The 25,035-nt window shown below is 40.5% G+C and overlaps 1 protein-coding gene across 1 annotated transcript in view; it reads right to left on the bottom strand.

The window, feature by feature from the left end:
- The window catches only part of LOC126458001 (DNA repair protein RAD51 homolog 1), a 79,370-nt gene that overhangs the window by 32,605 nt on the left and 21,730 nt on the right, over positions 1–25,035 (bottom strand). The window contains exons 2-4 of the mRNA XM_050094776.1: positions 13,302–13,439; positions 10,242–10,451; positions 9,808–10,016 (exon numbers count right to left, since the gene is read on the bottom strand). Of these exons, the coding sequence (XP_049950733.1) occupies positions 9,808–10,016; positions 10,242–10,451; positions 13,302–13,439 (557 nt within the window). The remainder of the gene's footprint in view (positions 1–9,807; positions 10,017–10,241; positions 10,452–13,301; positions 13,440–25,035) is intronic.

Raw genomic sequence — 25,035 nt, forward strand, 5'->3', positions numbered from 1 at the left:
AACTGGTGGAATTTGGAATGTGTGAGATCCAAGCTGTGGGGTGGATGAGAAAGTTTGTGAGCTGCTCCTGGGTGCACAGACCCTTGTGAGGCCTTCCATTGTCATGGAAAAGGAGAAGTTAGTTTGCATCTTTGTGACAACAAACATGCTGAAGTTGCTTCTTCAATTTCCTGAGGGTACCACAATACACTTCAGAGTTGATCATTGCACCATGAGGAAGCACATCAGACAGAATAACCACTTCCAAGTCCCAGAAGAGTCGCCATGACTTTACCAGCTGAGGTTGCAGTTCTGAACTTTTTCTTCAAAGGAGAGGTGATGTGATGCCACTCCATGGACTGCGGTTTTGTTTCTGCTTCAAAGTGATGAACCAATGTTTCATCGCCTGTGATGATGTTCGACAAAAAATAACCACAATCAGCCTCATAATGCACAAGCAAGTCTGTACGGATGGTCCTTCATGGCTCCTTATGATCTACTGTTAGTTGTCAAGGAAGCCAGTGGGCACACACCTTTGAGCAACCCCGCTGGTGGATGAGTTTATCAGCCCTACCAACAGGGACGTCCTGTTGTGCAGCAAGGTGTTTGATTGTGATCTGTCAGTCACCTTGAAGAAAGTGTCCGCTTGTTCGAACATTGCAGGAGTCAAAGCTGTGTGTGGCCAGCTGGCACGTGGGAAGATCGGACAGGTTTCTGTGACCTAGTTGTGATGATGACAGACGGCTCACCTAATGACTCACCATTCTTTTGTTCACTCCCATGTCTCTCCGTGGACATTGTGCAAACACTCATAAATACCTGCGATGCCCTGGTTTTCCACTGTCAAAAGAAACTCAATGACATCTCTCTGCCTGGAACATACCTCCGTTACAGAAACCATTTTGAAGACAACATATAGCACCATCACTATTCAGAACTTTATGAAACTATAGTAGTTGAAGCAGGAATACTCCATGATGTCTGACAATACATTTTGCATTTTGTCAACAAAAACTGGCCTACAAAAGAAGTGTTACATTCCTTATTGAACACACTCACATTTCCTGATTACCACTGACTACAGTATAGTTAGATTATATGGAAATATTTTATTTAAAGAAATATTAGTGATTTACTGTAGATGTAAACCAAGGGAAGGTGATACGTTTGATGATATAAACAAAGTTTGTTTCTAGATGGGTGCAGCTCATTTAAAAGCTGTTACTCTCCTCTACATTTTTTCAGAGGACATCATATTTCAAAATGTTTGTTTTGTGTGGTGCTAAAATCTTAAAAGTAATTATTTCCAGAATTTAGTACCACAGTTTTATAGTCCCGATTTTTCTGTTTCCAAATATGCAAATTTTCACTAGAATAACTGTGTAGTCTACAAACTATTCCAATCAGAAAATTTCACTTCCTCAAGACTTTTTGAACTTTGGAAATCCACTTTAACAGTGAACTGGTATCCTTAAAACAGTACTGATAATTTTGCTATTTTCTAATTATAAAGCTATTAGGTAAACCAACTTAAGTCACTGCCTATTGCATCTTCCTCTTTTGAAATTATTTTAATTTTTTTATATGGTGTGCAGATTAATAACATTTTTGTTTTACATTTTGGTATTTCAGTTGCTATGCATTTGTTTGTTGATTCTCTTTTTTTTATTTGCAGTTCACTGTTGCTATTTCAGTTAACATATTGTCATTTGGAGATAGTTAGGGGAGCTGCAGACACTAGAAAATGGAGTACTAAGTGAAGAAATAGGAGGGGGGCGAGATGGAAGGAGGGGGGCAAGATGGAGGGAGGGGGGCGAGATGGAGGAAGAGAGGGAGAGAGTGGAACAGTGGTGGAAGAAGGCAGTACATCATCTGGGCGGGGAAGGGGTGATGTGACAGTGACAGAAGAGAATAGGGAAAAGGTAATGTGAAGCAGTGGGAAACACGTTAGTGAAGGTTTAGGTTAGGACTGTTAAGACTGTATGCAGAAGAGAGAATTCCCACTTCGTAGCTAAGGAAAACTTGTGCTGGAAGAGATCATACAAATAACACATGTAGTGAAGCAGTCATTATAGTAAATTGTGTTATGGTGTGCACAATGTTCAGCAACTGGAAGGTCTAAGTTTGTGGTTAGCCACAGTTTGGCAGTGGTCATTCTGGTGAATAAACATTTGGTTACCTGCTGTGCCCACACAAAATGTGACACAGTAATTGCAGCACAGCTGACATACAACATTAATCCTTTCACAGGTGGCACTCCCTTTTATAGGATAGGAAATGCTGACTAGACTTGGCAGGAGATGGCAGGTGTGTGTATGGGGCAGGTCCTGTACCTGTATTGTCCAGAACAGAATGATCCATACGGCGCAGGAATGGCATTGGGATGGACAGGGCACAATGACACGTAGTGAACACCCTGCTGAAGATGTGGTTGAGCTTTTCAAGGCCGGGATGATAGTGGATGATCACAATAGAGCTGGTTGGTGGCTGATTAACAGGTTTACTTGTGTCAGAGGAGGAGATGGCAAGGGAGATTTGTTTATGGATGAGCTATAGAGGACACTGCCTGTCAATAAAGAATCTGGTAATGTTATCAGTATATTTCAACAACTATCACTTGCCACTTCAATGCAGCATACATGCATGGTCAGACTCTAAGGAATAGCCTTATTGGCATAGAATGCATGACAGCTGTCAAAGTGGAGGTATTGCTGGTGGCTGGTGCACTTGACACTAAGAGATATATTTATGGAGCCATCTGAGAGGAAGATATTGACATCCAGGAAGGTGACTTGCTGAGTTGAGAAGGACCAGGTGAAGCAGACTTGGGAGTAGGTGTTGAGGTTATGAAGGAAAGAGCAAAGGTTTTCCTAGTCATTAGCCCATATAATGAAAGCAAGGGGAAACTACAGCCATAATTTTTCCCGAAGGCATGCAGCTTTACTGTATGATTAAATGATGATGGCGTCCTCTTGGGTAAAATATTCCGGAGGTAAACTAGTCCCCCATTTGGATCTCCGGGCGGGGACTACTCAAGTGGACATTGTTTTCAGGAGAAAGAAAACTGGCGTTCTATGGATCGGAGCATGGAATGTCAGATTCCTTAATCGGGCAGGTAGGTTAGAAAATTTAAAAAAGGAAATGGATAGGTTAAAGTTAGATATAGTGGGAATTAGTGAAGTTCGGTGGCAGGAGGAACAAGACTTTTGGTCAGCTGAATACAGGATTATAAATACAAAATCAAATAGGGGTAATGCAGGAGTAGGTTTAATAATGAATTAAAAAAATAGGAGTGCAGGTAAGCTTCTACAAACAGCATATTGAATGCATTATTGTCGCCAAGATAGGCACGAAGCCCACGCCTACTACAGTAGTACAAGTTTATATGCCAACTAGCTCTGCATATGAAGAAATTGATGATGAGATAAAAGAAATTATTCAGGTAGTGAAGGGAGACGAAAATTTAATAGTCATGGGTTACTGGAATTCGAGAGTAGGAAAAGGGAGAGGAGGAAACATAGTGGGTGAATATGGATTGGGGGAGAGAAATGAAAGGTAAAGCCGCCTGGTAGAATTTTGCACAGAATATAACTTAATCATAGCTAACACTTGGTTCAAGAATCATGAAAGAAGGCTGTATACATGGAAGAACCCTGGAGATACTAGAGGTTTCAGATAGATTATATAATGGTAAGACAAGAGATTTAGGAACCAGGTATTAAATTGTAAGACATTTTCAGGGGCAGATGTGGAGTCTGACCACAATCTAGATTAATGTAGATTAAAACTGAAGAAACTGCAAAAAGGTGGGAATTTAAGGACATGGGACCTGAATAAACTGAAAGAACCAGAGGTTGTACAGAGTTTCAGGGAGACCATAAGGGGACAATTGACGGGAATGGGGGAAAGAAATACAGTAGAAGAAGAATGGGTAGCTTTGAGGAATGAAATAGTGAAGGCAGCAGAGTATCAAGTAGGTAAAAAGACAAGGGCTAGTAGAAATCCTTGGTTAACAGAAGAGACATTGAAAATACAAAAATGCAGTAAGTGAAGCAGGCAAAAAGGAATACAAATGTCTCAAAAATGAGATTGACAGGAAGTGCAAAATATCTAAGCAGGGATGGCTAGAGGACAAATGTAAGGATGTAGAGGCTTATCTCACGATGGGTAAGATAGATACTCCATACAGGAAAATTAAAGAGACCTTTCGAGAAAAGAGAACCACTTGCATGAATATCAAGAGCTCAGCTGGAAACCCAGTTCTAAGCAAAGAAGGGAAAGCAGAAAGGTGGAAGGAGTATATAGAGGGTCTATACAGGGGCGATGTTCTTGAGGACAATATTATGAAAGTGGAAGAGGAGGTAGATGAATATGAAATGGGACATACGATACTGCGTGAAGAGTTTGACAGAGCACTGAAAGATCTAAGTCGAAACAAGGCCCCGGGAGTAGACAACATTCCATTAGAACTACTGACAGCCTTGGGAGAGCCAGTCCTGACAAAACTCTACCATCTGCTGAGCAAGATGTATGAGACAGGCAAAATACCCTCAGACTTCAAGAAGAATATAATAATACCAATCCCAAAGAAAGCAGGTTTTGACAGATGTGAAAATTACTGAACTATCAGTTTAATAAGTCACGGCTGCAAAATACTAACGCAAATTCTTTACAGACGAATGGAAAAACTGGTAGAAGCCAACCTCGGGGAAGATCAGTTTGGATTCCGTAGAAATGTTGGAACACGTGAGGCAATACTGACCCTACGACTTATCTTAGAAGAAAGATTAACGAAAGGCAAACCTACATTTCTAGCATTTGTAGACTTAGAGAAAGCTTTTGACAATGTTGACTGGAATACTCTCTTTCAAATTCTAAAGGTGACAGGGGTAAAATACAGGGAGCAAAAGGCTATTTACAATTTGTACAGAAACCAGATGGCAGTTACAAGAGTCGAGGGACATGAAAGGGAAGCAGTGGTTGGGAAGGGAGTGAGACAGGGTTGTAGCCTCTCCCTGATGCTATTCAATCTGTATATTGAGCAAGCAGTAAAGGAAACAAAAGAACAATTCAGAGTAGGTATCAAAATCCATGGAGAAGAAATAAAAACTTTGAGGTTCGCCAATGACATAGTAGTTCTGTCAGAGACAGCAAAGGACTTGGAAGAGCAGTTGAATGGAATGGACAGTGTCTTGAAAGGAAGATATAAGATGAACATCAACAAAAGCAAAATGAGGATAATGGAATGTAGTCGAATTAAGTCGGGTGCTGCTGAGGGAATTAGATTAGGAAATGAGACACTTAAAGTAGTAAAGGAGTTTTGCTATTTGGGAAGCAAAATAACTGATGATGGTCGAAGTAGAGAGGATATAAAATGTAGACTGGCAATGGCAAGGAAAGAGTTTGTGAAGAACAGAAATTTGTTAACATTGAGTATTGATTTAAGTTTCAGGAAGTCATTTCTGAAAGTATTTGTATGGAGTGTAGCCATGTATGGAAGTGAAACATGGACAATAAATAGTTTGGACAAGAAGAGAATAGAAGCTTTCGAAATGTGGTGCTGCAGAAGAATGCTGAAGATTAAATGGGTAGATCACACAACTAATAAGGAGGTATTGAATAGAATTGGGGAGAAGAGGAGTTTGTGGCACAACTTGACAAGAAGAAGGGACCGGTTGGTAGGACATGTTCTGAGGCACCAAGGGATCACAAATTTAGCATTGGAGGGCAGCGTGGAGGGTAAAAATCGTAGAGGGAGACCAAGAGATGAATACACTAAGCAGATTCAGAAGGATGTAGGTTGCAGTAAGTACTGGGAGATGAAGAAGCTTGCACAGGATAGAGTAGCATGGAGAGCTGCGTCAAACCAGTCTCATGACTGAAGACCACAACAACAACAACAACAACAACAACAACAGCAACAATGTATTCACCTAATTTAGATAGCAAAAAAGGTTCCAGCATGACGAAAATTTAGTGTAGTCATGGTGAAATGCATAACGAGCGAGGTAGCATGGTGGTTTGCACACTGGACTCGCATTCGAGAGGATGACTGTTGAAACCCGCATCCGGCTATCTTGGTTTAGGTTTACTGTGATTTCCCCAAATCGCTTCAGGCAAATGCTGGGATGGTTCTTTGAAAGGGCATGGCTGGCTTCCTTCCCCATCCTTAACTAATTCACTAGGACCGATGACATCGCTGTTTCGTCCCCTCCCCCAAATCAATCAACCAACGAAATCCATTTTCATAGACTGTCCATGTATCATCTTAATAATTTGTTGTTGCAGATAACAAAATATATTGTAATCGTTCCAGAACACAATGATACAAATTCCATATTCATAAAGTGAGTAGTTTGACTGTTTGAGGAAGTTGAACGAAATGTAAGATTACATTTATGTTCTGTGCGGGACGTGGCAACTCTGTTTTGCACTCCACTCATTCCTGTCACAGAGTCAACACTACAGTAATTGCGAACATACTATACAGAATATTCTAGTCCATCCCCAAGCCACTACCAACCCTCAACCTCTTGTCACAGGGATCACATCCCTATAGTAGACCAAGGTGCAAGATCTGATAAATCCACGCACACAGCACTTCCTACTGTAGTCATGTCACAAGCTTATCCTACCCAATCGGAGGCCATGCCACCAGAAAGCAACTATATCATATACCAGCTCTGCTGAAAACACTGCACACCCTTTTATATTGGTATGACTGCCAATCAGCTGTCTACCAGAATGAATGGCCAACACCAAACTACTGTCAAGAACAAATTTGACCAACCTGTAGCAAAATATGCTCAATTCCAATGGCTGCTTCACAACCTGAACGATCTGAATCCTCCTCTCCATCACCAGCTTCTCTGAACCACACAAAGTAAGTTATCCTTAGAACACATCCTACACTCCCATGATCATCCTGGCCTCAATTTCAGGCAACTTACTACCCCTGCACCCTCCACCCAACAGTTCCCCTTCCTCCATCCCATCACCCCCCCCCCCCCCCCCCCAGTTCACATCCTCATGTCATCTTCAGCATGTGCCTCTTCCCACCAGCTACAACAATTACACCTGCCAGCCCTACGTCTCGCATTCCCAGCTGGCTTCCTTCTGGACCGCTACCCACCCACCCCTCAACATTAGCACTGTCAGTTTAGCTGGTACTATGTATGGGCATAGGCACACACGCATGCTCGTGTGTGTGTGCACTCTAGCTCGTAAGAAGATAATGCCAGAAGCTAGCAAGTTTTCCTTCTTATGTGTGTGCCTATCAACAACTCAAGCTGTTTCTTTTTAGTGAGTGGTCTCCTTTAACCATAAAGTATTTACAATGGAAGTAATAAGAGAAAGTCACAGAATTCAAGCTTATGACAGTAAGAGGAATAAACTACAAGCAGCCAGAGAGAGACCATGACATGGTACAGAATAGAGCTCCTTCAAATCAATCAAATGGTTTGGTGATCAGAAGCCACTTTCATAGGGTGCTGGGACCTTCAGTCAGCTGAATGCAAGTTTATATAAGCTATAAGCAAATCAGCTGATGGATTGGTAAACTGTCATTTGTTTCATTTTTCAAGAAATTCCAGATGTAGACTACAATCTCGATCCAGATTATATGTTAGTACACTCCAGGGTTGGTTTCTTTTACAAATATCAAATCTTGCAAATATAGTGTAAGGGATATTGTTTTATTAATCTATCATAACTTCACCTTACAAACAGTAGGGACTTGTGACACTAGGGCTTCATAACATTGCCATTCACATTTACTAAGTAAAGGGCAATGTATGTCCCCTTTCTTAATCAGTTTAATGACCATGAACTTCTTTAATCACAATGAGACAATTTGTGGAAAACACATCAATGATCAGTGGACACTACGAAAATAACAAATAACTGCTGAAGACATTCACAATTATCTAAGTATTTCTTTTTGCAAATGTTTGGCTTCAGTCTCTGCAATACAGTGTAGCAAAATGCACATATTCCTCATCTCTTTGATGCTCTGTAACATATGGACAACAGAGTGGCTCCCTTGGTAAAAGCTCAAAACAACACTGCACATATCCAACAGCTCCCACTAATATCCCATACTCAACAAACAGCCCCATTTCACATGCAATAACAGAAAACCAGGTCATCACAAGGATGCAGGCATGTGAAGTGCTTTCCTTTATTTCCATTCTCATACAAAATATTTGCAACAGTAAAGAATCTCCCTGCATATTCTGCCAGCACATCTCCTTTGCACTTTCTTTTTAGAACCATCTGTTAGAGCTAGAACGTCGACAGGAAGATTACTTTTTTAATACCAAGGGACAATGAGCACGTGCACTATATGCCAACATGCTAAGGGTTCTGAATATTTATCACATGTTCCCTCAGCAAATGTAAAGTACATTTACAAATGTTAGTTGTAGAAACAGTTTCTCCCCGTTTCCAAAGGAAAAAAAAGATAGAATCAGGTTCTATAGTTCTTTCTCAAAAGAAGGCTACTTTCGATTACTTCAAAATACAGTATGATCATTCACATATACATAGTGTGTCCCAGATCCGTTAGGACTATGGGTGTTAAAAATTAAAGTGATGGCTTATGTTCACAAAATCATTGTATTTATTCAAAATAGTCTCCCTCTAGTCACTACACAACTGAAATCATCTTAAAATATTTTGAAATAGTCACTGTGTGGAAATGCATTTAGTAACGCAGTACAATATTCTTGGATGTCCTTTAACTGCCTAGTAACAGTAGCCTTTCATTGCCAACTTCAATTACGGAACAACCAGAAGTCAGCTGGGGCCAAATACAACGGGTGGTTCAGGACTGTGTCCATTTGCTGGCCAAAAACTTGCACTCGATCTTCGCTTTGTAGGCTGAGACATTGTCATGGTGGAGTTACCAGGAACCCACCTCTTGGGATTCACGACAAATTCAATGAATTCTCATTCACAAATCGTGGAGAACACTGAGATAACATTCAGAATTAATGGTTTGTCCTTCTGGTACAAACTCTTGCAAATGATTCCTTTGGTATCAAAGGAAAACTTTTAGTGTCTTCACAAAACTCTTCTGCAAGTGCACTTTCTTTGGTTTCTACTTATATGGGCTTGTATTGGAAACACCATGTCTCATCGCCAGTTATAATCGATTTCATAAAATCAGTGGCACTTTGGGCTGCCTGTAACAGGCCTTTGCAGTTGTGGACTGTGCCATGTTTTTCATCATTTGAAACTGCGTGCACACGAACCACATAGTTTCCTTTTGCCCAGATCTTCAATCAAAATTCCATGCATACTAGTTTTTGGTATTCTTGACAGCTTGTCAGTGAATAGTGCACAAATACATCTACCTGATGCAATGAATACAGCAACTTTTTGCACATTTTCGTCTGTGAGACTTGTTCATGGCTTTGATGCTCATGGCGCGGCCTTTATTTGCTCCCTGCAATCATGAAATACTGCATACCACTGAAAAACATTTGAATGGCTTAAACAATCACTACCATTAACACTTTTTATCATATCAAATGTTTCGTTGCCTCATTTGCATAACTTAAACAAAAATGATGTTGCCTTGCTGCTCCACTGTCATTTTCCGAGTAGTGTCAGATAAGTATTGTTATATTCACGGCCAGAACACCTGCTGCAGCGATGCTAAGTCTTTGGCCTACTACATGGCTGATGTTGAAATTTCCAAGGATCATAACACCTCAATTCACCACAAGAGAGCATTGTAGTTTGGAATGTCACACAAGCAGTTCTAATGGAACTAGAACACACTATGTATGCTTACATTACAGAATTTCTCTCATTACAATGTACCTGGACTCTGCCATCATAGCTGACGCTTGAATTAAAAGTTGTGTCTGATGATCTGTATTGTATGCTCTTGCATATGCAACATTGTCAAGTACGTCGCTTCCAGATAACTTATATCGTTCTGAAACTGCAAGTAAACGCTCAGGTCGGAATGTACCTTCAGTATCAATGTACAAGCACTTGCCCTCTCCTCCACTTTGATCTATAGGAAGCTGCAAAGAGAATTGGGAAATATAAATGGCCAAGGCTGGAAGTAATCTAATGGTTCTCAAATGAATAAGAGTTTCCTTAAACAAGTAAACACCAATACTAGAACATTTTATTTTAAAAGTGTAATGTAAGCAAAAATTATGTGAAACTATTCACTTTATAATTTACAAAATTTATTTAGGCAATTCTTTATATTCACTGAGGCTTAGACATCTGTTACTACTCACCTGACATGTAACAGCTAATGTGTGACAAATTTGTGTTTTACCAGTTCGAAATTCACCAAATATTTCAGTGATGGAGCCTGTTTCTATTCCCCCACCAAGCAACTTATCTAGTTCCTTTGAACCAGTTGTAAGCTGTATTATTTCTGAACGTTTCTGATGAAACTCAGTTGCTGTTGTAAAGCCCATTGGTACTAGCTTAGAAGCTTCCAGCTGCAATATGCCAGTTTAATGGATTAATAACAAGGTATGAGTTTTGCAGATGGAGATATGGAACAGTTGTTTCACAAGAAAATAAAAATTACAGCTCTTATCACCTAGGTGATTCATTATGATTGTTACCAACACATACTCATTTTGAGGGGCATTTGGAGGTTCACTTCTATGGAGATTTAATTCGCACGTGAACCACTGCATTTTTTGTGTTGATCTGAAATGAAGAATCGCTTACCGCCCTCACTGACCACTTGCAGTGGCAATTTTAAAGTAACACACAGTTTTACTCATCTAGATGTCAACATCCTACCAAGCAACTTCAAATTGCTGATCAGCAGCAAATATTTCAATACTTACGTCACCTCACTGTGTTTCGCTCATTGATCTTCAGATGAAATGACACTAATTAAAAACAATTAATAGTTTTTCATAGTATAATATACAAGGTCAGTTGAAACTATCAGCTATGTAAAAGACCTCTTCAATATACAGGGTGCCCCGAAATATTCAGGGATGTGACAGGAATGATCACTCGAAGCACAAATGTCTAGTAAACGTGGGCTCTAATATGTATACCTTAAGAGCTAGAGCACTACTTCATCTTTGGTACTGTGAATGGACCAAGACAAAAAAAAAAAAGACCATTAAACATGGACTCTAAAGTTCGTACATTAAAGAGCTGTGAGCATTTGTTGATCTTTGACACTGTGAAACTCATCTCTTCTGTTGAACAAATGTGAATAGCTCTTAAGGCATGCGTTTTAAAGCCCATGTTTACAAGACTTTTTGTTTCGTGTTTTAGTCCACATTACTTCCTCCTAAAATACGGAAAGCAAAGAGCTTGCAATACAAGAGATTTGTTTCACAGTATCAAAGATCATTCCTAACATATCCCTGAATAATGATCATTCCTCCTGGGACACACTGAACATTCCTGTATTTTACATTCACCTGAAAGCAGGTAGCAACCAACACCCAAGCTGTTAAATGATAGTAGTCAAATTGAACTGCCTCATATATGGGTCATCAGAAAGATCTTGGTACCAATTATGAACAAAATATTAATTGCACATAGCTCACTTCAATCTATGTTTCTTTCAAAGTACCCCCCCCCCCCCCCCCTATCCTCCATCCACACATGTGAGTATATATCCACACAATTCTTCAAAACACCACAGTAATCATAAACAGAAGATACCTGTAGCTTCCACATCACATTTTCTGTGAAAAAAAAGACTATCTACCCCGCCCCCTTTTTTTCACAAATGTTAATTACTAGATTAAAAAAACAGTTTTAGATGTCTAATGTAACATACTCATTTCTTTTTCTCACTAGATTGATAGCGATGTTTTGCTGAAATTTATGTTGGCAATAAATTCTTACTAAAGGCATTGGTGGACCTATACCCATGATGTACATATTTTCTATAACTGCTTCTTATCCATTTACTTGAATAACATATTTGAAAATGGCAGCAGTATTTTATTTGGATACAAAACATGGGATAGCTCTGTAAAAATCATGATTCCTCATACATACTTATTTATAAATAGATAGCCTTATTAGGGATGCAGAAGTGTACAACACTATATATATATATATATATATATATATATATATATATATATATATATATATATATACATATACGTGGGAAAAATTATATATAAAAACAAAGATGAGGTGACTTACCGAACAAAAGCGCTGGCAGGTCGATAGACACACAAACAAACACAAACATACACACAAAATTCAAGCTTTCGCAACAAACTGTTGCCTCATCAGGAAAGAGGGAAGGAGAGGGGAAGACGAAAGGAAGTGGGTTTTAAGGGAGAGGGTAAGGAGTCATTCCAATCCCGGGAGCGGAAAGACTTACCTTAGGGGGAAAAAAGGACAGGTATACACTCTCGCACACACGCACATATCCATCCACACATACAGACACAAGCAGACATATTTAAATATATATAGTGCCATGCATATTAACAAGAGATGCAAGCCCCCTCCATGAAAAACATGACCACACCATAACACCAACGCCTCCGAATTTTACTGTTGGCACTATGTCCACTGGCAGATGACGTTCACCGGGCATTCACCATACCCATACTCTGCCATCAGACCGCCACATTGTGTACTGTGATTCATCACTCAAAACAACATTTTTACACTGTTCAGTCGTCCAATGTTTATGCTCCTTACACCAAGCGAGGCCTCGTTTGGCATTTACCAGCATGACGTGTGGCTTACGAGCAGCCGCTCGACCATGAAATCCAAGTTTTCTCACCTCCTGCCTAACTGTCATAGTACTTGCAGTGGATCCTGATGCAGTTTGGAATTCCTGTGTGATGGTCTCAATAGATGTCTGCCTATTACACATTACTATCCTCTTCAACTGTCGGCGGTCTCTGTCAGTCAACAGACGATGTTGGCCTGTATGCATTTGTGCTGTATGTGCCCCTTCACGTTTCCACTTCACTATCACATCGAAAACAGTGGACCTAGGGATGTTTAGGAGTGTGGAAATCTATCGTACAGACGTATGACACAAATGACACCCAATCATGTTCGAAGTCTGTGAGTTCCACGAAGCGCCCCATTCTGCTCTCTCACAATGTCTAATGACTACTGAGGTCGCTGATATGGAGTACCTGGCAGTAGGTGTCAGAACAATGCACCTAATATGAAAAATGTATGTTTTTGGGGGTGTCCAGATACTTTTTATCACTTAGTGTATGTATAAGTGAACATTTCTGTGGCAAAGATGTTACAGTACAGAATAAATGTAATAGTACTAAACCATCAGTATTTAAAACAACTGCAATGAAAACAACAGAACTACATACCAATAATTTATCAGCTTTAGCTTCACTTATGCCTTTAATTGCTAGCAGCTGTTTCTTAGGAGCAAATGCCACAGCTTCAACTGTATGAAATCCAGCTTCTTCCAGTTTTTTGACATCTGCAGCACTGATCCCATGTGCCTGTCAATTCAAGAATGATACCAATAATTGTCTTCCAGTAATAACAATGCTATGAATTTGCATAAATTATTATTTACCACGCACAAGAAGTGCTAAGCAACAGACAGGTAAATTTAAAAGTAGACTGTTGGTTATAATAAGCTATTCAACAAAGTCCTTCATCATATGAAGAAACACAGACACACGCAAACTCATATATGCATAATTCACATATACATGGCGACTGCAAATTTCAGGTGCTGACACCCCACTGGGGTGAGTAGCAATCTCGGCTTGGGTAGCTAGCGGAGATACAGAACACATGTGGGCCGGGTAGGTGGAGGAAAGGCTGATATTACACTATCATATTTCTTTGTCAAAATTGATACGTCAAACATTTATATCAAAGAAATTTGACAGTGTTATGGGGAACTATGTCAAATCTCAACTTTTGTCAAAGAAATATGATCAAATCTAGAGTCTTGCCATAGATTTTATCATAAAAGTCAATTGTCTTCTGTTCACTGCAATGTGAAATGTAATCGCTTGGAGTGCTGGCATCACTATATCTGTTTGATGTATCTGTAGCGTGTCTGTAAATGTGGCTTCAGAGTTGGTGTGTTCCTTCAACTCTCCTCAATACCCTTTTCTCGACTAGGGGGAAGATGGAGGGTGAAAAAGGGGCACAATGCATGCTATTAATCGTATGGTGATGGGCGGGTGGAATATGCTACAGACGATTTCATATTTACAATCACAGCTACAGCCATCCATCTCCACATCTGGAAACATCCAGCCAGCTTTTCAGCAAGCCAGGATACAAGATGTGGCCATAATCTAAAATTAAAAAAAAAAAAAAAAATTTCTTAGTTTTCCATTCCATTTTGAATATTTTTGAACTCTGAATCTCCCAAGTTAAAAAGTACTTCATCTGTTTCATCTTCCTATTAATTTTGTTATTGTTGGAACACTAATTTTATTAATTAAATTATTTAAAAATAAAAATAGTTCTTATTGCCCATATAGTGTACTAAACATTTATTTAACCTTCAGATATTCTCCCTTCAGTGCTTTGTAAATCGCTTTAAACGTTTCTGGAATTATTTTGGTTACTGTACACTGTGGTATTCAGTGCTGTATTGTAAATTAGAGTATGTCTCTCCTGTTTTGAGAAACTGCAGTATTTTGGTAAGCCTGTCTTCTGCACATATAGCATTTCTCAAGTGAGTATTCTGTTTTGTAATATGAGAAGTCACTTTACTGAGAAAATACCGAAATGCATTCCCATCCATTCGTAAGTAATTTATATAAGACTTGATGTCCTCCACTTGCAGCTCTCTAAACAAATTTTGTTGAATGGTATTATTATCTCGACATTACCCATGGCTTCACCCTAGTATGTTTCCTTTCTCTTTGCTGCTTTTTCTTTCAAATGCACAAACAGTGCAACTGTGGTACAAGCAACTGCAGTTAAAAGAAACTGCAGCACATAATAACAACAAGTAGTATGTTTCCTTTCTCTTTGCTGCTTTTTCTTTCAAATGCACAAACAGTGCAACTGTGGTACAAGCAACTGCAGTTAAAAGAAACTGCAGCACATAATAACAACAAGTAGTTATTGTCTGCCATCTTGTAATTAGACGAAAATTATGACAGCAGTGTAATACATCTTTTTAATGCCACATCAAAGCTTTTTGTCAAAGAAATTTGATGAATATTTGATCACGATCCTGTGTCAAAAAATGTTATACTGTAGTGTAATACCAGCCATAGCAAGGTAAGGGTGATAGGAAGATAAAAGACACTGGAGGACAGAAGGTGTGTGTGTGTGTGTGTGTGTGTGTGTGTGGGGGGGGGGGGGGGGGGGGGTCTGGATTGGAAGCAGGATAGAGGCAGTTGGGGGGAAGGGGGTGGGGGAGAACTTGTGAAGATGAGGTAAGAATCTAGATTACACAAGCTGTGGGTCAATCATTAAGTCAAACACACAATGTTGTGCACCTTGTTTGGTAACTCAGTGGTACAGCTGTCTCTTGGGCACAGTTTGGCAGTGGCCATCCACGCGGACAGACAACTCATCAGTGGTTGCAGCAGGTCATTGTTCAATACTTTGCACAATAATTCAACTGGGCACCTGCCAGTCATCTTCAGGTGAGCCGTCGAGGACTGGCAAAATGTCCTCCATTCCACAATATATAGCGTACTGTAACTATTGTGCACATGCGTTGAAAACATGATAGATGAATCACACTGTCCGCTGGCAGTGCCCTTGCTTGTGGAATAGCAGAACTCAGTCGCCCTCTGCGTTGCTGTTTGCTGCGGCCGTTGACGCACTCTGTCGTCTTTGATTAGAGCAAATCGTGGAGATGATGGAATTCCATGCATTGTCCAGCTGGTAGCCGCTGTAAGGGTTTAACAAATTTTCCGCCAGTCGTATTTCTACATATTCTTTAATAATACATCCCAGAAAGACACTGCTGTGGGCAAAATCATTGTTTTCTCATACTCCATTGAATGTCCAGTAGAAATACAATGTTCAGCAATAGCGGACTTGCTTGGCTGCAAAAGGTGGGTGTAATGTTGATGTTCAGTGCAGTGTTCTTTCATGGTGCGTGTGATTTGACCTATAAAAGCCATACCACATTGGCACGATATCTTGTAAATTCCGGCCTTTCAAAGTAACAGATTGTCCTTAACTGATCCCACAAGGTCCGCAATCTTCAATGGTGGGCGGAAAACCACTTTTACCTGAAATTTTCAGAGGATTCTTGCTATTTTAAACGAAGTGTTCCCAACAAAAGGAAGAAAAGCTAAAGATTGTTCCGGCATGTTCTCCTCTTTATTCACTTCCTGCTTCTTAGTTCTAACTGTTAGTGCCCTGTTAATCTGCCGGATGGAATACCCATTTTCGCTGAATACTGGCTTTAGATGGGCAAGTTCTTGAGGTAAGCTATCTAGATCTGAGACAGTATGAGCTCTATGAACAAGTGTTATAAGCAAACTCATGGTTTGCGATGGGTAATGGCAACTCGATGCTTGCAGGTACAAATCAGTATGAGTGGGTTTCCGGTAAACTGAATGCTCTAGAGAACCATCATTCTTCCTTCGAACCAAGACATCCAAGAAAGGCAAACAACCATCTTTCTCTATTTCCATAGTGAACTGGATGTTGCTATGAATGGAGTTGAGGTGATGTAAAAACTCCATTAATTTACCTTCTCCATGAGGCCGCACTATGAAAGAGTCATCCACATACCTCCAAAAAACTGCTGGTTTCAGGGCAGCTGATTCAAGTGCTCTCTCCTCAAAATCCTCCATAAAAAGGTTGGCCACCAAAGTTCCTCTGCAGATTCTTTGACACTGATTGGTAATATGTTTCCTGCTGATATTACTGCTTTGTTCAGGCACGCTCTTTCCTCAACTTATTTTATGTTTAATCAAGAATATTTTCAACAGACTGACTGTCTCCTTCGGTGCTATTGGGCCGGGGGGGGGGGGGGGGGGGGTGCTGTTTTAATCACTTTAGTCGGTATCCCATCCCACCCAGCAGATTTTTTTAATGATAATATAACATTTTCCACATTCTTTATTGCAAATTTCTTTAAATCTGTAAGATACTCAGCTTCTTGGTGGATTCCAAAGGGATTTACTTTACTCCTGATACTCCGCTACATCAAGATCTTCATTTAAACACTCTGATATTTGAGTAAGGTTTACACTAAAGCTATCATATACTTTAATCCTAGATACTTCATTACTACTCACTCTAACACCTATCTCTGATTTGACAACTGACCACACTGCTTTTGTTTTACTTTTATGTTGTACGATGAATTCTTGTTTTTCATGTTTTTGGCTTCCTTCAGAACTTTTTTAAATATAGTTTCATAATGACAAACATACTCAGTAAAATGCCTGTTTTTATTATATTTCAATTCATTGTGGAGGTTCTTCTTCCTGGCACTAGACATTTTTATACCCAGGTAATCCACTTAAGTTTATTAGTCATTTTGTTGCATGTAGTTCTAAATGGGAAAGTTTCATTAAATATTTCAAGAAAGCTACTTAAAAAAATCATTTAAGTTAATATTACTCGCAATACAGCTGTAGTAAGGACATTCAACCACTCTTAACTTATTTCTAAATGTGACTGCATTTTTTCATTGAAGTTCCTTTTCATAAGGCTTTTGTTACATAAAATTTCTTTCTTAATTTTTGGTCATTCAACAAATAAAGCAGAGTGGTCAGAGATTCCTAAAAGAATGTAAGATTTATAAACATCTTCAAATACATAATTTGTTATAATATTATCAATACAGGTAGCTGACTGTGCATTTACTCTAGTGGGTTGCATGAAGTTTAATTTGAAGCCAAAGTTTTTTATCAAGTCAGTGAATATGGAAACGTCATTGCTTTCAACTATGATATTAATATTGAAGTCAGCAGCTATTACTCTCTCTTTCCTTTCTTCTTTACTGAGCCTTACAAGCAGGCAATGGAATCTCACCAGAAAAGCTTCAATTGTAGCTTTCTCTGGTACTCTACATATAGAAACTACTATGGCATTTAGGTCCCTCAACTCGATACAGTAGCTTTCAAAATATACACTTTTCATCCAAATGATTAAAAATCATTTCTTAAGACATCAGAATGAGTAAGTATGCAAGTGCCTCCATATGAATTCTCTTGTCTACAAAACCTGTTGGTTAATTCGAAATTTTCAATTTTATTAAGAATTTTAATGTTGCAAGATGTAAGCCAATGTTTATTTAGGCAAATAACCTTGATATTTCTACATTCAGATAAAATAATTTGTAATTTGTCCACTTTACAGCTTTTGTTTGAAAAGTAGGCACTTACACCATTTATATTCAAGTGCATTATGTAGGAACATTCTTCTTATTTATGGTCTCAAGCATACTCTTTCTTGGGTACTGTTTCGGTCTTACCGTTTTCGTTACCAAACACCATTTCTCATCCCCATCACTTCTTATAAGTTTCCCCTACTTTGCTGAACTTTACATGTATCAGTAAACATTTTACTGAAAATTTTTAATCCTAATCTATTTTAATGCAGATCGTCTTTACCCAAACATTTATTGCTTAAGAATTTATTCAGATTTATAAACACAGCACCCAGCTCGTAACAGTTTTTGTGTAAATCACAGTTTATTCTCTCAATATATCAATCACTGACTGCTCTTCTGTAGATAATACCACTCACCACGATTCTAGACGTTTTGTAAAGGTTACTGGCAAATCAAATTAAATTTCTTGTTTCACTTACACTTTCCTCTTCAGAGCTGCTTCTAAGAGAATTTGTACCAGCATAGATGAAGACTCCTTTACAATTCTTCAGAGATGCCTCTGCTGAACCATCCTGCAAGCTATATATGTTGCTAAAGTGTTTCTTCAATTGGTGGGTCATGATTCCTGGATGAACTTCTATTGTGGAATTTGGTACTACCACATTTTTCAGCAGAGAGTCGCCTACGACAAGGTTTACACTTGTCCACTTGTATTTATTTTCGGTTCTTGTGATTTCTGCACAAGTTTCTTTCTTAGGTGCAGTAGCCCATTATTTGTAAAAACATTTTTTCATGCATTTCAGGCCACAATTTTCTTGCTTCTGCACTATTAACACATCTTTAATAAATTATTCCTGCGAACTCGCTGTGGAAGCTAGTTTTTGTATTTGCATCCTGTAAACAGTCAAGGCATGACCAGTGCATACCATCGCTAATAAATTTTAGGCATATTTTCACACAACTTCCATGCAGCCACATGTTGCACTTCACACACAGAATTCCTTTTACAACTCATTTCTGACACTTTTTACACATAGCATTATTTAACTTTTGCCTATTTATGAGCACTTTTTAGTGGGCACCATCTTGTCTAACCCTAATTCCCCAAAGGATGATGTCAAAGTGACACCACTTGCTGACAGAGGGCAACACAGAGATCATCAGAGGGAATAGAACCAGCGGGCCGAGGTACAAGGACAGTAGCCTTGGCAGCAGCATCAGTGGCTTCGTTTCCCATTAGACTGATGTGACCAGGAACCCATAAAAACACCACAGTAGCTCCATCAAGAGTAAGCAAGTGACAGCTTTCCTGGATCAGCAGCACTAAGGGATAGGTGGTGTACGGCACACACAGGCTCTAAAGGACACAGAGAGAGTCGGGAGCAGATGACGCAATTGAAAAATGTGTGTCAGTGAATGTACTGCTTGGCCTGATACAGGGCGAAGAGCTCTGCTGTAAATACTGAACAGTGTTCCAAAAGCTGATACCAAAAATCAGTGGTGTCAATGAAGAAGGCACACTCGACATCAGGGTCAGTCCAAGACCCAAGACACAAAGGTACTATTGTAATGTTCCGAACAAAGGTTGTGAAACTTATGGCAACAGAGCAAGGCTGGAGTAGTGTCCTTAGGAACTGAATGAAGGGCAAGGTGAACATGGACCTCAGCACGAATCCAAAGAGGTGAAGCGTTGACACCCATCAGTAAAGTGGCAGGTAGCGTGAAGTTAAGCTGCCAGAGAAAGAGCCGAAAGTGACTCCAGGAGGTAACAGAGAAGAGAGACACGTCCCACACCAGCGATCAAAGGCGTCATCGAAGAAGAAGGCACAGCGTAGGTGACCAGGCATGGCAGACAAAGGCATGCGTATCTGCAGAGGAGTATGTCACAGCAGTACGACAGTGTTAGTTCGGTAGCTTCTGCATACAGACTCTCAACCAGGCTATTGTAAAAGGCGCCATGGCCAAACAGATGCCATGATGGCGGAAAGTATTGAGACAATGTAAAAGGGACAAACATGCAGGCGCATAAATGAAACATCTATAGTCTGGTTTTGAACGGACAAGTGACCAGTACAAAGGGAGGAGGGTGGTCCAATCTGCTCCCCAGGAAGTACTGCTAAGAAAACACAGAACATTGAGGGCCGCATACAGAGAGCAGCCAGGTAACACGTCAGAGGACCAAGAAAGTTTCCTACCAAGTACGAACCCCAGGAATTTCGTAGTTTCAACATATGGAAGAGCAACAGGTGCAAGATGTAAATACATTGGAGGAAACCAACTGCAGCACCAGAAATTCATGCAAACGGTTTTGTCAGTTGAAAAGAGAAAGCCACTGTCGATGCTCCATGGCTAAAGACAATCAAGACATCACTGAAAACATGGCTCAAGGAGACAAGTCCATGGAGAACTCCAATAGATCACAAAATCGTCAATGAAAACAGAACCAGAGATGCATGGTCGGAGACAAGCCACAGTAGGGTTAACAGCAATAGCAAAGAGGACAACGCTCAGGACAGAACACTGAGGCACACCGTTTTCCTGGATAAAGGTGTCCAACAAGGCAGAACCCACATGTGCCTTGAAAACTCAGCGTTTTAAAAATTCCTGAAGGAAGTGGGGCATGAGGCCATGGAAGCCCCACGTGTAGAGAACACAGACGATACCAATACTCCAGCAAGTGTCATAGGATTTCTCCAAATCAAAAAATACGGCCACAGTCTGGTATTTCCACAGAAAACCATTCATGAGATGTGTTGACAAAGTGATGAGATGGTCAACTGCAGAACAGCACACTCAAAAGCAACACTGTGTTGTGGTTAGTAAATTAATATGAATCATACGTTCCATCACCTTGCAATCACAGCTGGTGAGAGAAATGGGGCAATAACTACACTCACGCTCATAAATTAAGGATAATGCTGATACATGGTGAAACAACACTCTGGTGGGTGGATTGCGGGTTTAAATCACCTCGGAGTATGACCTTGCGCTGCATTTGACCTGCGGTCGTCTGGCAGCAGTCCACACACACACAGAGGTGTGTCGGTGCATGTCAGAGTACAGTGCAGCGAGTAAGTGCGCAGACATCTTCAGCTGTGCTAATGGTGACTGTGTGTTGAAAATGGCTCAAAGAACACACATTGATGACGTTATAGGATGCAGAATACTAGGGCGACTGGAGGCTTGTCAAACACAGCAGGTAGTAACACGGGCCCTCCGTGTGCCACAAAGTGTAATCTCAAGATTATGGCAACGATTCCAGCAGACAAGAAACGTGTCCAGGCGCTACAGTACGGGACATCCACAGCGTACAACACCACAAGAATACCAGTATCTCACCATCCATGCCCGCAGAAGGCCACAGAGTACTGCAGGTAGCCTTGCTTGGGACCTTACTGCAGCCATTGGAACAGTTGTCTCCAGACACACAGTTTACAGACGACTGAACAGACATGGTTTATTCACCCGGAGACCTGCAAGGTTCATTCCACTGAGCCCTGGTCACAAGAGAGCCCATAAAGCCTGGTGTCAAGAACAAGTACATAGTCATTGAAACAGTGGTCCCAGGTCATGTTCACGGACGAATCCAGGTATAGTCTGAACAGTGATTCTCGCTGGGTTTTCATCTGGCGCAAACCAGAAACCAGATACCAACCCCTTAATGTCCTCGAAAGGGGCCTGTATGGAGGTCGTGGTTTGATGGTGTGGGGTGGGATTGTGATTGGTGCACGTAGACCCCTGCATGTCTTCGACAGAGGATCTGTAACAGGTTAGGTGTATCGGGACGTCATTTTGCACCAGTACGTCCGCGTTTTCAGGGGTGCAGTGGGTCCCACCTTCCTCCTGATAGACGATAATGCATGGCCCCACCGAGCTGTCATCATGGTGGAGTACCTTGAAACAATATCAGGCGAATGGAGTGGCCTGCCTGTTCTCCATACCGAATCCTCATCGAGCACGTCTGGGATGCTCTCGGTCGGTGTATCGCTGAATGTCTTCAAACCCCTAGGACAATTCAGGAGCTCCAACAGTCACTGGTGCACGAATGGGAGGCTATACCCCAGTAGCTGCTCGGCCACATCCAGAGTGTGCCAACCCGATGTGCAGTCTGTGTACGTGTGCATGGTGATCACATCCCATATTGATGTCGGGGTACATGCGCAGGAAACAGTGGCGTTTCGTAGCACATGTGTTTCGGGATGGTTTTCTTAACTTCTCAGCAATACTGTGGACCTACAGATCTGTGTCGAGTGTGTTCCCTATGTGCCTATGCTATTAGCGCCAGTTTTGTGTAGTGGCACATTGTGTGGCACCACATTCTGCAATTATCCATAATTTATGAGCATGAGTGTAGAAGGAAGGTGTTTGTCCTTACCAGGCTTAGGTATGGTTATGACAGTGGCTTCACGTCAGTCTAGGAAACATGCCCTCTGCCGAAGTGCGATTGAACATATGAAGGAGAAAGTGCTTGCCCTCAAAAGAGATTCTGCAACATCTGAATATGAATATCATCTGGGCGGGGATCGAGATGAAGCGAGAGCATGATCTAGCTCCCTAATAGTAAAGGCGGCAATGTAGCAGAGAAGAGAAGGGTATAACCCGAGACACCTCCACACAATTCCAATGGAGGAAGGCAGGGTGATACTGGGTGGAGCTCAAAATCTCGACAAAATAGCGGCCCAAGGTGGTGGAGATAGCAATACAGTCTGTTGTGACATGATCTGCTGCTGTCAGGCTCGAAATTGTGGAGACGATATTGGTCCCAGAGAGCTGTCAGAGGTAGGCCCACACGACGGAAAAGGGAGTGGAACTGTTACGAGGAGTTAGATTGTAAAAAAAAAAAAATTCACATGTTGGATTTTTATCTCATTATAAAAATGCAATTTTCTGAATAAAATGATATATATATATATATATATATATATATATATATATATATATATATATATACCTTCCCTACCCTCTGGCTCCTACCCTTGTAACCGCCCCAGGTGTATAACCTGTCCCATGCACCCTCCCAGAATCGCCTACTCCAGTCCTGTAACCCGGAAGGTGTACACGATCAAAGGCAGAGCCACGTGTGAAAGCACCCACGTGATCTACCAACTAACCTGCCTACTCTGTGAAGCTTTCTATGTGGGAATGACCAGCAACAAGCTGTCCATTCGCATGAATGGACACAGGCAGACAGTCTTTGTTGGTAATGAGGATCACCCTGTGGCTAAACATGCCTTGGTGCACGGCCAGCACATCTTGGCACAGTGTTACACCGTCCGGGTTATCTGGATACTTCCCACTAACACCAACCCGTCAGAACTCCGGAGGTGGGAACTTGCCCTTCAGTATATCCTCTCTTCTCGTTATCCGCCAGGCCTCAACCTCCGCTAATTTCAAGTTGCCGCCACTCATACCTCACCTGTCTTTCAACAATATCTTTGCCTCTTTACTTCCGCCTCGACTGACATCTCTGACCAAACTCTTTGCCTTTACAAATGTCTGCTTGTGTCTGTATGTGCGGATGGATATGTGTGTGTGCGAGTGTATACCTGTCCTTTTTTCCCCCTAAGGTAAGTCTTTCCACTCCTGGGATTGGAATGACTCCTTACCCTCTCCCTTAAAACCCACATCCTTTCGTCTTTCCCTCTCCTTCCCTCTTTCCTGATGAAGCAACTGTTTGTTGCAAAAGCTTGAATTTTGTATGTATGTTTGTATTTGTTTGTGTGTCTATCGACCTGCCAGCGCTTTTGTTTGGTAAGTCTCATCATCTATGTTTTTAGATATATTTTTCCCACATGGAATGTTTCCCTCTATTTAAAAAAAAAAAAAAAAAAAAAAAAAAAAAATATATATATATATATATATATATATATATATATATATATATATATATATATATATATATATCACTTATAAACTCACATGGGAAGTATTTTATTTTGTTTTTTTAAATATAATCTACACTGGTTGCAAATGTTAAAATTTTTAAGTGCACTACTTCAAGATCTAATAAAATCGGTAATTTTTTATATAGAAGGCTGTGGATTGCTGTGTTATATAGGTTAAATTACATGTTTGTATCGTTTCACAGTATAAACATGCATAGTATGTTGAAGTGCTAACTAAATTGGTAAATCTCTCAAAAAGTAAAGTATGATGCCAAAACAAATAATACCGAGGATTTGTTGAAAATGGAGCAGGCAGTATGGGCTACCTTCTTCCAGTGACTGTCAACTGATGGAAAACCAGTACACCACCTTTGCCCTCCTGGACCTGATTCACGGTGCAATTACTGCAATACCCAGAACTCAAGCAGTTCACACAGCCATAAACATTCCATCCCAGCAGCAGCCATGGATGTCATAAAACCTATTTACAGAGACCTGGCAAATCCTGAATTACTGAAGAAGTGTCTGCATGGTCAGACTCAAAATCCCAATGTGTCATTCAATAATCTTATATGGACTCGCTTACCAAAAAACTTTTTTGTTGGAATGAAGACACTAAAGTTGGGAGGGGAGGGGGGGGGGGATCAGTGATGCTGTTAGTGCTTTTAATGATAGCAACATTGGTAAGGTGAAAGTGCTACAGCATGTGGGAATTAATCTTGGAGCAAACTGCATCAGAGATCTTAAACGGATGGACAAGGTTCGCTTTGATAAAGCAGAGTATGCAGCACAATTGGCCACTAAGGAGTCCAGAAAGAAGAAGAAAACGATCAAGAGGATGATATACAGTATGGTGCAGGGTGTTTCTGAGTGACTAAAAATAAAAAATAAAGCATAGTTTAAGTGAGTTACAGTCTTTCAAAACTT

The sequence above is a fragment of the Schistocerca serialis genome, chromosome 1 (genome assembly GCF_023864345.2).
Source record: "Schistocerca serialis cubense isolate TAMUIC-IGC-003099 chromosome 1, iqSchSeri2.2, whole genome shotgun sequence".
NCBI classification, from domain to species: domain Eukaryota; kingdom Metazoa; phylum Arthropoda; class Insecta; order Orthoptera; family Acrididae; genus Schistocerca; species Schistocerca serialis.